A 16493-nucleotide genomic window follows, 5' to 3' on the forward strand; every position below is an offset into this window, starting at 1 on the left:
TACTCAATTCACTTAAATATACACTCTCAAAGAACAGCTTTTCTTCGCTCTACATCTGAAGAAGAACATCAAGAAGAACCAAGGCTACTTCAGGGCACTGTTGAAGATATTTGTAATTGAATGACAGACCCACAATTGCACTTGTTCTATGATTCTGTACTTATTAAATCAGAGTCCTGAGAACTGGTGATTGTAACGGAAATTAGAATGAATCCACAAACTTAGCATGACAACTATTTGAAGTAATGCACATTTCAATAAACACACCTGTGTTTGTTTGAATGATCACATCCTAGTGCACAAACACAGGCTTTGGCTTTTACTACAAGCTTAGTCAAATAAATATTTAGAAAGAGAAAAAGGGAAAAGGAACACAGTTGGGCTCAGTTCCTTAAAAGTATCCCGGCATCTAATTCCCATTTATTTTAATGGGAGTTAGGTGCCTAAATACCTTTGAGGATTGGACTTTAGTGCTGAGTTTCTCCCCATAAAATTCACCCCTTTTGTGTAGAAGTACTGTCGCTCACATGACATGCACGTTCACTGACTAATTTGTGACACTACAGTACAGAACTGTATTTCCTGCAATACTGCTGCCTATGGTGAGCTTAGGAAAGTGCTGAATCACTTACTGATTCTCAGGGGGGCGGGGGCTGTAATTAGCTAGGGATGAGCAATATCAAATTCACCCAATAATATGAATATTGGTACTATTCAGACAGATCTTTGGCTCGTGAACATTCACAATGTACATTCAAACCCCTATTAAACTCAGTGCATTGAAGACCACTGACCACAACACTCAACTGGTGACTACATTCCTCCATCCTTCTTTAATCTCATCTTCCATCTGGGGTCTCGAGATACCAGTAGAAGGAAGCCTATTACTTTTACTCTTTATTCTGGCTCAGAAATGCTTTCTTTACACATGTATTAAGGGATGGGATTTTTGATCAAGCTTATGGGAGCTGGATGCCCAAATCCCATTGAAAATCAGTGGGAATTAGGTGCCTAAGGAACTTTTGCAAAATCCCACCTTAAATGGACAGGCCTGTTTGAGATGTGGGAAGGCCAATTATATTTGTGCTTCTAATGTAATACAATATTTCTAAATACAAACCCAGTATTAGCCTTCTGTGTCATGCTCCTAGTGTAAAGAAGGGCAGTTTACACTAGTCACCCTTAAAACCATCACAAGTGTGCCTTACATAATAAAGTAACCTTAAATAGGACTGTTATGACAGCAGTTAATAGGAGTAGTGGATCTACTGAGATACCATTATATGCATTCAGTAAGCTTGTACGGGTGACCATTTACAGACAGAAGTAGACAACACAAAATTCTGTTAGCCCAGATGGGGGTGGGAGTGTGGAGAGGCTGTCCATAGCCAGAGTAAAGAAATAGTCTTCCTTTAGTTCTAGTCTAAACAGAAAAGCAAGGCTTCCCGTAGCCAGAGTCAACACAGATACAGTAAAGCTCCCTATATACTGTACTGCAGGGAGCAATCTTACACTGGCAGGGGGATACACTAGATGGCTTAAGCAGCATTTTCCACTTCATGTTTTTATAATTCAGAGTGAACACAGAAACTCCTTCTCTCTCCTTCAGAATCCAGCTCCGTCTCCCAGTCTGCTATACTTTTTGGGGTGCTGGGTTTTCTCACACTGCTCCAGGGATCCCAGATGATCTAGCCATCATTGGGCAGCCAGTTCATCAAGTGGCTCCACTCTCCTGTAATCCTGGCAGGTTTTGTAGGAGAGTGTGTGCCAGATCCTTTCACCTCAGCAACGAAATGTATGGAATTCTTTATTTGACTTGCATAACAGCTCAGCAGAGATGCAAAGTGGGACTTGTTTGGTTAATAGGCAGAAGCTTTATGAATTGCATGAAAGGGAATTCATTGGAAGCTATGCTAAACTTTTCTTTTGGAAGTAGTCTAGATCGCATATAATATAAACCATATTTCAATTTCAATGGGTATTAAAAGCCAGACTCTTCTGAATACATTTCCAGTGTGATGTATGGAGATTTAGCAATGCCAGTGGTTCCCAAACATGTTCCGCCATTGTGCAGGGAAAGCCCTTGGTGGGCCAGGCTGGTTTGTGTACCTGCCGCGTCCGCAGGTTCGGTCGATCGCGGCTCCCAGTAGCCGCGGTTCGCTGCTCCAGGCCAATGGGAGCTGCTAGAAGCGGCGCGGGCCAAGGGACGTACTGGCTGCTGCTTCCAGCAGCTCCCATTGGCCTGGAGCAGCGAACCGTGGCTTCTGGGAGCCGTGATCGACCGAACCTGCGGACACGGCAGATGCACAAACCGGCCCGGCCCACCAGGGGCTTTCCCTGCACAAGAGGCGGAACAAGTTTGGGAACTACTGAGCTATGCTATTCCATTTATTTCAAAAGCAGTTACTCATAGCGTTTAAGGCCAGAGGAGACCACCAGATCATCTAGTTTTCCTCCTGAATATCACAGGCCACCAATATCACACAGTACACGCACACTAAACCCAGCAACTAAAATTAGACCAAAGCATTACAGCCTGCAAGATATTAAACTATTACGTGTCACAAGCAGAGAATAGGAGGGATCGAAGTGCACCAGTATCCGAGGCATTTGCAACGTCAAGGAATTGATTAAGTGACATATACCCAGATAATCTCAACAAGAAATCTGCACCCACATGCTTCAGAAAAATGCTAAAAAATCCCAAGGTTACTGCCAAGCTGACCTGGAGGAAAATTCCTTCTTGACCCCACATATGATGATCAATTTTAGACCTTGAGCACGTGAGCAAGAACCAGCCAGCTACACACCTGAGAGAGAGAATGCTTGGTACCACATCAGTGCCCTGAACCACCCCATCCAGTGTCCCATCTCCAGCCACGGACATGCCTCGTGCTTCAGAGGAAGGAGACAAAAAAAGGCCCCAAATGCTCTGGAGGGATGGAGGGAGAATCCCTTCCTGACTCCTGAAGGTAGGGTGACCAGATAGAAAGTGTGAAAAAACCGGGACGGGGGTGGGGTGGTAATAGGCGCCTATATAAGAAAAAGCCCCGAATATCTGGACTGTCCCTATAAAATCGGAACATGTGGTCACCCTACCTGCAGGTGACCGGCTGAAGTTCTGAAGCGTGAAATTTAGGAATGTAGCATATAAAGCAGAAGGGACTCCCAAAGCTCGCAAGCCCTGCTTCCCACCATGAGAAGAAACCTCTTCATACAATCCCAATCATACATTTGTCCAGCTTTCGCTTAAAATTAATTAAGTTGTTTGCCCCAACAATTCCCGTTAGGAGGCTGTTCCAGACCTCACCCTTCTGATGATTAAAACCTTCTTCTAATTTGTTCATGGGCAGTTTAATGCCTATTTGTTCTTGGGCCATCTTTGTCCATTAGCTTAAATAGCTCTTCACCTTCCCTGGTGTCTACACTGCAGATGTATTTATAGCGTAATCATATCACCTCTCAGCCTTAATTTTGCTAGACTAAACAAGCCAAGCTCTTCCAGTCTCCTCTTATAAGATAGGACCCCCTTTCCCCTGATCATCCTAGCAGCAGTTCTCTGCCCCTGTTCCAATATGAATTCATATTTCTTGAACATTACTCCTGCGGGAATTCTGTGCTAAAAAAATAAAAACCCTGAGCACATTTTAAAATTCTGCAAATTTTATTTGTTATTTATTAATTAATAAATAAATGTGGAGGCTCCAGCATGGCAGTGGGGAGCACAGGCCACTGGCTGAATGGAGGTGGGAGATCACTCAGCAGCCCTCCCTCTCCTGCCTCAGGACATGGACCCAGCGGTGAGTCTGCACCTGACCCTGACATAGTGCAAGGGCTGGGCCTGCCCCAGAAACAACCCAGGGCCCTGCCCCTCTGCGCCAGGCACACCAGGTGTGGGCAGGCAGGCTCAGCCTGGCAAGAGCCAAGTGTGGAGTGGCTGGGGGCGGGGGAGAGAGAGAACCAGGTGTGGGGTGAAAAAGTTCTGGGTGGGGCAATCTGGGGGCAGGCGGCTTAGTAGGAGGGTCCATGTGTGTGTGTGGGGAAGGAGCTGGATGCACAGGGGCTCGTTGGGAGAGGTTGAGGGGCAATGGAACTCTGCAGGGGGATCCGGGTGAAGCTAATTGGGGCTCAGCTGGGGGGGGCAGGTGCAGCTGGCTGGGGCTCAATGGGATGGGGGTTCAGGTGTGGGGGACTTGTCAGGGTGGTTCAGGTGCATAGGGGATGGGGCTCATCGGGGTTGGGGCTTGAGGGGGGGGGCTCAGTGGAGGTGTGGTCTGGGTGCAGGGTGCGGGGGTCCAGCTGCAGGGTGCTGGGGCTTGGCAGGACGGTCTGGATGTAGGGCAGTGGAGTTCAGCAGCTGGGTAGTCTGGGTGCAGGTGTAGGGATCTGGATGCAGGGGGTGAGGCTCGGCATGGTGGGGGTTTCGGTATGGGGAACTCGGTGGGGAGTTCTGGGTACGGGGGGTGAGCTCAGCGGGGGGCCCAGTGGGGGGGGGGTTGGGTGCAGGGGGGTGAGGCTCAGCAGGGGGGTCTGGGTATGGAGGGGTCCAGATGCACAGTAGTTGGGTGGATGGGGGAGCAGCTCACCATATAGTGACACCTCCTTCTGCAGCTGAGGAGTGATGGGGGCAGGAAGCAGGGGGAGGAAGCTTCCTGCAGCCAGGGGAGGTTTCTGGGGGAGGGTCTCCCCCAGCCCTGGCCACTTCATGCTGGGGAAGTGTGCTCCTCCCCTACTCCCAGCACAGCCTGGACTAGCAGCTGAGCCCAACACAGGATAGAATCCACCAGCTGGGGCATCCCCAGCCAGATGTGGGGGGTGGAGCTTGATGGAGTGGGAGTTCAAGTGTGGGGGATTCTGTGCAGGGGTGGGAGTTCTGGGTGCGGGGGTGAGGCTTAGCAGTGGGGTTTGGATATGGGGATTCTGGATGTACAGGGGTCGGGGAGACAAAGAGTGGGTCTGACCTGGCCCCACATGAGTCTGACCTGGCCCCCACATGGGTCTAAGCATGAGTATCCCCAACCCTCCCCTCCCCCCACGGTAATTTACCTCTCTACTGGCCACTCTGTGTGCCCAAAAGGATGCACCCGCGCTGCTGAGGACGGGTGCATGACTACTCCTGCGGCTTCCCTTTGCTTCCCCGTCAAAAAGTAATTTTTCTGTGGGGAAGCAAAGAAATCTGTGGGGGACATGAATTCTGCGCAGTGACACAGAATTCCCCCAGTAGTAGAGCATGGATGATCAAAAGCAGTTGTCTGATTGACTATATATATTCATGCACAGTAGTGAAACTCTAATTAGCAATAATAATAACAATGCATATATTTCTTTGCAGTAGCTCTCATGATGTGATAGGTGCTGTCTAGAAATACAAAAAGGGATGGGCCAGAGAAGGGGAACAACAAAAGGGATTTTCTGTGCCAACCCAACAAAATTCACTACAGAGAGACAAAGTGGGTGAGGTAATATCTTTTTATTGAACCAACTGGGTCCAATAAAAGATTACACCTACCTTGTGTGTCTAATATACTGGAACCAACACGGCTACAGCTACACTGCAAACAAGATTCACTATAGGCAGCATCACAGAAGTGGATTTTTAATATTATTTTAAAGTAGTTTGTGGGTGTGTGACTTTAAAAGTATACCATACAGAATAATATTTATTCCAATTACAGATCCACTGTCAGCTAGACATAAATTAAGAGGAAAATATTAAAATACTACTGTTAGTACAGGGTGCCAGAGTAGAGTAATGAAAATGTGAAGAGCTCAACTGGACATTATTACATCAACATTAAAACATAGCTAGGGCCCTACCAAATTCACGGCCGTGAAAAACGCGTCACAGACCAAAATATCTGGTCTCCTCCATGAAAGCTGGTCTTTTGTGTCCTTTTACCTTATACTATAGGGTAAAAGTATACAAAAGTACACAGTGTTTCTAAAAGTGGGGTCCTGACCCAAAAGGGACTGCAAGGGTATTGGGCGGAGGGGGGGAAGAGGTGGAGGAGGGAGTCACAATATTGCCACCCTTACTTCTGCGCTGCCTTCAGAGCTGGGCAGCTGGAGAGTTTGGTGTATTGCCAACCTTACTTCTGTGCTGCTACTGATCACTGCACTGCTCTCTGGCCACTCAAATCTGAAGGCAGCACAGATGCAAGGGTGCTATACTACGGACCCCTCCCCCCCAACACAACACACACACACACAATAGCCTTGTGTGCCCCCCTCCCCTTGGGTTGGGACCTCCCAGTTTGAGAAATGCTGATTTAAGGGCTTTACATGTTTATATTTTGCTGTTTTAAAATACATATTTATGCTTTGTTACAACACCATGACATTTAAGATTTAAATATATGAAACCATGAAATTCAAGATTTTTAAAACGCTGTGACCATGAAATTTACAAAAATGGACCATGAATTTGGTAGGACCCTAAATATAGGGGAAGAGCTGACTCTTAGAGCCATCTGGTTTTTGCTTATAAGGAATGTAATAATACCTAGCTTTTATACAGTGCTATTTGTCAGTCGGTCTCAAAGTACTTTTACAAAGGAAGTAAGGCTCATTATCTCTATTTTACAGATGGGTAAACTGAGGCACAGAGCAGTGAAGTGACTTCCTCAAGGTCGGCCAGCAGGCCAGTGACTGAGCCAGGAATATGACCCAAGCCTCCTGAGTTCCAGACCCTGTGCTCCACCTGACTACACTGCTCCTGAGAGCAGGCAGAAAATATTAATAACATTTAATAAAGTGGAGTCAATTGACTTAAGTGCCGTTCTAAGTGATACTGAAATGCTATCCATCCATTCTTGGGTATATTCAGTTTTGTCCTGTTAAAATGAAATAGAATAATATATAGTACAGCAAGCTGTTTAAAAATGTATATCAATTATTAAAAGAATTTATTTACATTGCTATTTGAAAGCTAGGATTGAAATATTGTCCAATTACTATGGATAGTTTATTTAATTATGTTTCCAGGAGTCCAGTATGTCTACAGGAACAAAAACACTAATCTGAACTGAAATAGAGGACAAGGTCGCTGACATGATAAATACACCTTCACCTAGCCAAAGCTTTAGTGTTTTGTACAGTGAACTAACACTGAAGTGATCAGCTTTTTTGTACTGCCAGGGGCATTCCTGGAAATAAATGTTTTGTCTCTCTGCCAGTTAGCATCCTTGGGCTAGCATCGAAGGACACTGCACTACTGATGTGGAGCCTTCCGACTCTGAGGCCATGTCTACACTACCCACCGGATCGGCGGGTAGTAATCGATCTATCAGGGATTGAGATGCGATAAATCGATCCCCGAATCGACGCCCGTACTCCATCTCGGCAGGAGGAGTAAGCGGAGTCGACGAGGGAGCCTCGGCGGTCGACTTGCCACCGTGAGGATGGCCAGGTAAGTCGAACTAAGATACTTCGACTTCAGCTACGCGAATAGCGTAGCTGAAGTTGCGTATCTTAGCTCGATCCCCCCCACCCCTCCCCAGTTTAGACCAGCCCTATGATTGACCTTACTATTTGTAGCAGCTGTTGAATGTTAGGGTAGCAAAGGATGGGCTGATACCCTTTTATTTCCCCCCAAGAAACTGATTTGCTGTGAAGAGATCTCTTTTGCATTGTACACGTACATACAACTGCAATCAAAGCCTGCACTGTGAAAAATGCAGATGAGCTGAGAAATGAGTATGGAGGGATGCAAAGGGACAGTATGAGGATTACAACACATTAAATATATGCTCACTTGAAAAGTAAGTGTGTTTAATCAAACTTAATCTTCTTAGGAGAAACTATTGTCATTTTCATAACAAACTGAAAGTGTATCTTGGTTATTAAGCGGCTATGTTTGGTAGATCAATAACTATTTTTTTTTATATATTGAAAACTTCCAAATATTGATCTAGTTAATTCAGAAAGTCCACAGCTCTGTGTACATGTACAAGCGTTTTTATGTACAGGTATGATTGTAGAATCCTTACTCACACAAGAACTCCCATTCATTTATCTAAGTGATGACTTCATGCACGCCTCTTACAGTGGTTGTTAGTGAGCTGGAACCCTTTTCAGTTTAAATAACAGGGAACTAGTCAACTTTCAATTCAAAGGAGCTACACTGATTTGCACCAGCTGATTTCAAATTTGTACTATGATGAAGAATACTTTTTAAGGACAGATAATTAGGGGTGAAATCTTACCCCCACTCTGGCCCCTTTACATTCGGTAAAAGGACTGGAGTGGTGTAAAGAGGTCCTAAAAACTCCATATCCATCTAAGAAAGAATTCTCCCCAGTGATGGCACTGCAAAAGACAGCTGTAAAGCTGTCCTTCGAGGACCTTTTGCTAGCCATGCTAGCCAAGGGACACACTTGATACGGGCAGGATGACCAGATAACAAGTGTGAAAAATCAAGATACTTTTTTTTCCGGGGGAATAGTTGCGTATATAAGACAAAGCCCCCAATATCAGGACAGTTCTGATAATATCGGGATGTCTGGTCACCCTAAATATGAGGTGGAGGGTGATTGGGGCATGTTGGGGGGGGGTCAAACCGCAGCAGGCAATGATTCTGGGCAGCATTTAGAGTAATCACCTTTGTTGGATGGAAATAAGGGGAAACCATGTGAAAATAAGGGATAATGCTTTATTTTAAAGGGACGTTTTAGGGAAACACCATTTCCCATAGCATATCATATATTTTTCTCTCAAGTGTACATTTCTACTGCCCTCAAGTATACAATGCAATTATCATAAGTGTCAATTCAGTGTTCAACATGGTACTTAGTATCAGTTTTAATACCTCTCAATACATCTTAAAACAAGGGCGATATGGTCACCCTAGCAGTACTATGGCCTATACAGCAGCCCAGGAAGGGCCCTCATGGTTGTGTAAGGGAAGGGGAGAGCACAACTATCTTTTGAAACTACCATAACCCCTCTTCCTCATGGGCTGTGAGCCTCTAAGAGGCTCAACACAGAATCTCACCCTAGGTATCAGTCAGTCAGGATTTGACTTTCTTTGATCAATAGTACATTATAAACTGAACCTGATATATCACTTCAGTGATTCATGTCATAATCAGAACTGCTGCACTGAGCAGCTAATACAATATTTCCTTGTACAAAGATGTGACTGAGTATATGGATGCCACTGGCAAAAGGATAATATAAAGCCAAATGCCTTTTGCCTCCTACTCATTTTTTCTCTCCACTCAAAAATGAGTTTTAGTTGACTTAACCTGTATACAAGTTTAATTTTCTCTAACAAAGAGTTACATTCTTCTGTGAAACTGAAGAGATAGAGACTAATAATAATGATGGGGTGAAAAAATGTAAGTTGAATACTTTTGCCTTTCACAATGGCATGGAAGCTATGTGGGTTTCTCTGTATTGACAAATGGAATGCACCAGGAGTTGACAAATGAACATGGAGAACTAAGGCAAGGCCATTTAACATATCTGGCTTCAACAGAGAGATAGTCTTACTAGCAAATAAAATAAATACCAAAGCATACAATAGACCATTGTGAAGGTCAAGGATTCACATCCTTCACTGATTTGCAGGTGCACAAGTCAGATATTTTTCTAAACAGTGTCAGGAGATAACTTGGCATCTGTAAGGGTCTTCTCTCAGACACACACCTGGTGGCATGTATGGACAGCAGGGAGGCATCCACAAAAACAGACACAGTGCTCTTGAATGTAATTTTTCAATTCACTACGCAAATCAGTATTGAATACCTTGGAAAAAACAGGGTCAAGTCTGATCTCATTTACACCAGTGAAAAATCTGATGCAATTCCATTGATTTACCAATATATATGAGATCAGAATTTGCTGTCCTTTATTTATAGCGCAAAAAACCTTAAGGCCCATTTCACAGATCTTTCTATTTTATTGGTATGTTAAACTCACTGTTTGCAAGAGCCCCATTGAGGGAAATAACTACTGACTACATGTAACAGATGCTTTTGCAGATCACTTGCAAATGTATTTTATAGCAGTATTTAATTCTAGAGCTGGGAAAAAATATTCAACTTTACCAATATTTAATGACAATTTTGGCATTTCTTAGGAAACTACTGAAACATATTCCCTCTTCACGTCCTTTTGGTTAAGTGAATGGCAGAAAGCTTTATAAAATATGACTTTACTCTGTCTATGGTAGTAATTCATAATGCTGTCTGTAAAGTCATAGGGCCAAATTTAAGGAGTTTCAAGCACAGATCTTAGTCAACTTCTGCTTCCTCTGATACGGGGATGGGCTGGGGGCTAAACTGGCTCCATCCTCACATAAACAAGGCTGGTCTAATTTTAATGGCTATCACAGTCTAGTAGCCCAAGATTCCCAGAATACAATGCACTCCAGACACTTCCCATAATGCTTCTATCACTCATGCTATGATTTGGTTTGATATGGTGGTGTTAGCAATCTGGCAGCTGTTTTTTCTGTCCCCAAAGTACTCTGCCCATCCCACATTGCAGGCATGGCTCAGTAACTCAGAAGAACTTAATAAAATAAGTATGAAACCAAATGGTTGTAGCTGACATACCGTGTAGTGTTGTTCCAGCAAAATTACCAGCTGAAGATAAGCACAATTTACAGAATTCTGTGCAAGATCCATTCAAATTTCATTCATTGAAAGCTCCTGAGTGTTTGAAGTTTTGGAATTCTGGAATTAATTCTATATTTCATGTTAGCATGAATATATGTGGCCAGAAATCATACATTAAAGAAGACATAAGGTCCTATGCAAAGGAAGAGGGTTAAAATGAATTGAACTACAAAAAATACAGTATGACCAGTGCTTTTTCCTAAAGAGGGTGCCCTACAAAAGCATAGAGCAGTTCTTTAAGTAAATAAAGTCCTTGCTTTTACTGACACAGGAACACAGCTTTAAATGTAGTAGTGGTGGGTAAGTGGATGGGAGCGGGTGGAGTTCATATGTTTAGATCTTAAAACAATCACGGCTTGATACTCTGCAGACTAGGAACAAACAATCTCTTTTTTTTTTAAATAAATTATTTAAGAGAAAAATCTACTTCAGAATACACTGTACATTAGCTATTAGAGCAGCCTATAGGCAAAAGAAGGCAGTAATAGCTAGCAAACCAATTCTGCCACCCCCATTCATGTGTAATACCTTACTCCTCAATAGTCCCAGATAAATCAGTGTTTAATGGTACTAAGCAATGTGAGTATGGGTGGCAGAATATGACCCTATGTGATCAATCCACTTTTTTGATTGACTATTATTCAATCTGAATATCCGTACTGAAATTTTATAATAACCATAACCATCACTTCCTGAGTAGATTTCTAATGATCATAGACATATCATTAGGGTATACAGTAGTTCATATTGAAAAACTGATTACAATATATATTAAAATAATAAATGTAACTTCTAAATAGAATAAGTATAAAATCTCTTTTCCATATTGCCATTGCAGTTACCATTATGTTCCTCCATATTTACTTGGAAAAGGATGTGCTTGTTAATGCTCCACAAATCTGTAATGCAAATGCCACCTACCTTGTAAATCCAGAGATACCACTGCTATGTCATCCTCTAATCCTTCAATCACCTCACATTTGTATCTCCCATAATCCTCCAGTTTTATATCTGTGATTACAAGAGAAGCATCATTTTCACTGCCTTTTTTCAGAAACACCCTGCCCTGGTAGTTTCCATAACTCTTCTGGTGGAGTCCCATTGCGACAAAGATGTCCACTTCCTTGAGGTAATCTGAGGTGAGTTTGGTCCACTTGACACGAATTTTGTGGGTTCCTGAGCCAGCTGATGTATGGTCACGGTAAAATTTACACGGTAGTGTGATATTGCCACCCCTGTGTGAGAAGACTTTAGTTTGTTCTGCTTCCACAAGTAGACGGGGTCCATTTTCTGATAGAATTTGAACAAAACAAAACAAAACAAATTAATAAATAAAAAGAACCATTACTCTGCATTCTAGCTTTTACAAAATGGGATACATGATATATGCAATAGTAAACATTAGCTATTTGATACAATTAGTTCTGCATGATCACTCTCCTACAGCTGTGTTGCACTATACTGCAGGTATTTAGTACCAGGCTTACTATACTAGTTTTATCCTTGATAATAAATCTCTGCAATTTGAAATGAGAAGGTACCTCTAATGTAGTCCTTGCGTCATTGATGAATAGGCTACTAATACATAATTGATAAATTAACATTAGTAAGTTATTGATTTCATCTACTTACAAAGGGCCAGACTGTGACCCAGCTAATGCATGAAGGATGGAGTGCAAGGCTACATTTTAGCAGGTAACAATTCAAAAGGTAGAGCAGTTTGTGGGCTCACTACTTTCCTTCCAACACTGGTGGTCAGGGAGTGGGCAGGCAGGAGGGAGGATTAAGGAGAGACAATCAGCACAGCTGAGCTGGCACCCTGCGGGAAGTAACCTATGCCAAGTATAGGAGTGGGGCAGATTACTTTCCCTTGAATAAAGAAAGGAACCAGCATGTGTGCTCAGGGAGGCAAAGAACAAAAGACTTGTCATCAGTGGTCAGCACAGAGTTAATCTCCCATGACTCCAAAGAGTCAGAGATCCTTTATGCTGTACAAATCACAACCTTATGTCTTTGCTCAATGTAACCCTGGACACAACAATGTTTTTCCAGAACACTCAATGCCCATCCATCAATAATCCATCATGCACAAGTGTGGTCACTCACAATGGATCATTCTCTTAAAACGTGTGATCCTTTGGGGGCCAGATTATAGAACCCTTATTCATACTGGTGAGCACTTACTCATGTGAATAGTCCCACTAAAAATAATGGGGACTACATATGGGTAAGAGCGCTCAACTAGTGTGAGGAAGAACTCCACAATATGACCCTTGATTTGCATACTACTTTGATGTCGCCATGACCTTGCAGTCAGTGAAGATTTTTGACAGGGTAGAATAAGATTATTCATTTGAGGCTTGTTTTGGCCCAAACTGTACTACGGATGAGCATTTTAAAAAATAATAATACAGCAGGCACCAGTACATGAAAGGATGACCAATTTTCTCCTCATATTTTATTGTAGCCCTGGAGTTAGGGTTAAATTCAGTTGACTGAGTTCCCCCAGAGTTTGGAAGCTTATCCAAATTTATTTGAAACTTTTGTCAACTTCTTTTCAAATGCCTTTCTTTATGCTATCACCTGCCTTCTTTCAAGCCAATGAAATCCCTCCTGCCCCTCTCTTCATGCATGCATGCATACGTCATCAACTCCTCCTTTTTCCCTCTACCCCAGATTCCCTGCTCCAAGCTCCATTTTGCCTTCAGCAGGCCACAATTGCTGGTACTCTGACAGATCATCATGTTTAGCATAGTCATCTGAATCAGCTGTTCTCTTCAAATCTTGCGTGCTCTTCCCCCGGGTCCAAGCTGCGATTGGGGCTAGGACAGGTTGGCCTGTGGCCTGGGACTCAGAGCAGCTGAGGCTGGTGTTCGTGCTGCCCAGTGCTCTGTGGCTGCAGGTGCTGGGGACCGCGCCAGCTGCCTGGTGCTCCGGGGCTGGGGGCACTTGAGGCTGCGGTGGGGAGCTTGGGGCTCTGGTGGGGGAGGGGAGTGACCTCGGGCAGAAGGGGCGAGGCTGGGGTCTAGCCTTCCCCAACGGGTGGTTCACACAGTGCCTATGTTAATTGCATAGTTCCAAAGCCCATTGAAGTCAATGGTAGTTTTCTATTCACTTCAGTGGGCTTTGGATCAAGCAAGCCCTTAGGACCAAAAGCCTAGAGACACATGCAAAAGTGTAAACACAATTATTATGACTGGATGTACAAAAGGGAATAGTCATGCAGTCCAGGTAGGCAAAGAAGCCCTGAAGGAAGAAAGGAGTAAGATTGGACTTTGAGAAGCAGGAGAAAAGACTTTGAAAGTGTAAGTCTGAGGTCTTTTTTTGCAGACATATTAGGACAGCAGCAGCCATGAGCCAAGAAGCAGAAAGTCACATCCTCACATTCCATCTAAAGTGCATTAGAACAATGAAATATGAGACTGTTAAGAAGGTGCTCCTGTGCTAATAGTACCCACCACCACTAGATAAGAAAACAGACCTTAGGATGTTTTTAAAAAAACTTAGTTTGACAGTATTCTGTCTGGCAAGGAATCACTTATCAACAGTTGTGTTTGTGAAATCTCTACTTTATTGTTTTGCCTTTATGGTCCCTACTTCTCTATGGTTTATCTGTATGGTTTCTGCCTGGTCCTTTGATTGTTTCTGTCTGTTGCATAACTAATTTTGCAAGATTTAAATCAACTAAGATGGTGGGGTATGCTTGGTTAAATAATTGTTTTGCAATATGTTAGAATTGGCCAAATAATTATTTTGTAATACTTCAGTAAAATGATGGGTTAAGGTATAGCTAAGCAGGACTTAAGTTTCACTATATAAACTGGGCTCCAAAAGGAAGTTCTTTAGAACCAACTCCAGGACACAACCCAAGATCAGAGCTGCCAGACCTCAACACTCTGCCAACCATATCATGCAAAAGCTGGAGTCCCAGATGACTTGAACCTGACTGGCCACTAAGAAAAGTTCATCTGCCTTATTGGGAGTGGTGAGCATTGTATGCTTAGTGTATGCATTCTGTTTTGGTGATTGTTAATAAATAGAGGTTTAGGATATTACTGTGTAAGGCTCTTTCACTGATAAAAGACCCCGCAAACCCGTAGAAGGTTATGCCCTGAGCCCTAGGAATTGGGTAAGGGTGGGTGCCTAAATTAAGAGGGTTACGCCTTGCGCCCTGGGAACTGGGTAAAGGTGGATATCCTAGAGTAGGGGTAGTCAATTATTTTTTGTCAAAGTCAAAATTTCTTAGTCGTGATATAATCAAGACTCCAAAGAAAATAATAAAATAATGATAATAAATAATAATAATAATAACATGTAAATAAAAAATTTTGGGGGTCCATTCAAAATCATCTGGCGGTCTGGATTCGGCCCATAGTCTGCCTATTGACTACCCCTGCCCTAGAGTGAGTGGGTAAAAAATGGATCAGAAGAGATAAGTTCTGAATGACAAACATACTGTGGTCCACACCTCACCCATCCAGTTGTCAAATTGTGCAGTGCAAGCACTCAATTTGTGCCTGCCATTGCAGTGACTGCAGGAGCCACACAATAATGTCAATATTTTTGGACGCATCTCTAGGCTTTTGATTGTTTGAAAAAAAATCTGTTGGGTAAATGATACATTCATTCCCCAATAATGGGCAGCATACATTTGACTCCCATATGTACTGCATGTTGGGTACATGAAACTTAGCAAAAGACATTTAAACACATCAGGAAATGCTGCCTTTTATTGTAACATCATTTGCATATCTATTCACATTCAGAAGGTATAATCACAGAGACAAACTCATACAGCAACTTACTACAGATTTAAGAGTAAGATATACGCCATCCCAAATACTTTAGTTTTTAGTCAGAAGGGAATGTGTCCTCCCCCCGCCCCTCCCAAAAAATACTATTATATGTGCAGAATGCCTATGTAACCAGTGTTGGCAGCTATTTCAATTTCCTCCTGACTAACATGAGTTTGGCTGAGTTGTAACCAGTCTCATTATAATGAGAGATGTTCCATCCCTCTTATTCTACCTGGGGGAACCCCCCCTTCTGATTGGCTGGTCTTCCCCACTCCCCCACCTCCTGAGGAAGAGCCACCAATCAGGGCTGCTGCAGGAGGCAGGCAGAATTCTTTCCACCTCCTCTCAGGATAGAGAAGTTTTTGGATAAAGGATGGGGAGAGAGAGCAGATGACACCATTCTCACAGGAGGTGAGGACGGAGCAGAAAAAGTCCTTCAGCTCAGGTGGTTCTGCTAACTCCTCCCCCTACTCTCCTGTGAAAAATGTTTGTGGGCTGCTCTTTCCTCCGCTCCTGTGTCCATCTTGGCAACACCAGTCCTGGCAAGAGGAAAAGGAGCAGGCCAGTGGAGAATCCCTGGAGCTACTCTGCCTCCCCCTTAGGCCTGGGAAAGGAGAGAACTGAACCCCACAGTAGTTCCCTGTGTGCAGGCCTGGGAGAGGAGGGTGACAAACCCCAATAACTGCTGGAGGAGCAGAGTTGGGTTGTGGAAAAGACAGATGTGGGGATTGTGGGGGAGGAATGGCTGTGCAGTCTGCAGGGGGTGCATAATGAATTGCGGGGCTTAGGGACAGGCAGATGTGTGGCTAGGGAGGGCACAGGTTAAATGAATTAAAGTGTTGAATTTTGAGGAGAAGCCAGAAGCTCCATACCATCAGGCAGCCAGTGAGAGCTCCTGCGGCAGGGGCCAAAATCACCTTACTCAGTAAATCGGAGGGAATTAGCAACACTAATTGTCTCTCTCGAAGACACACAGAGATTGGGCAGGAGGGAGTTCACAAATCAAAAGAGAAACCAAAAACACGAGATGATCTTTTTTAAAAAACAAACAAAAAAACAAACAAAATACTCATGA

The 16493-nt window shown here is 43.5% G+C and overlaps 1 protein-coding gene across 1 annotated transcript in view; it reads right to left on the reverse strand.

The window, feature by feature from the left end:
• HAPLN1 (hyaluronan and proteoglycan link protein 1) overlaps positions 1–16493 on the reverse strand; it is a 45641-nt gene that overhangs the window by 14066 nt on the left and 15082 nt on the right. The window contains exon 3 of the mRNA XM_065406698.1: positions 11544–11912. Within this exon, the coding sequence (XP_065262770.1) occupies positions 11544–11912 (369 nt within the window). The remainder of the gene's footprint in view (positions 1–11543; positions 11913–16493) is intronic.

Source organism: Emys orbicularis, chromosome 6, assembly GCF_028017835.1.
Source record: "Emys orbicularis isolate rEmyOrb1 chromosome 6, rEmyOrb1.hap1, whole genome shotgun sequence".
Lineage (NCBI taxonomy): Eukaryota > Metazoa > Chordata > Testudines > Emydidae > Emys > Emys orbicularis.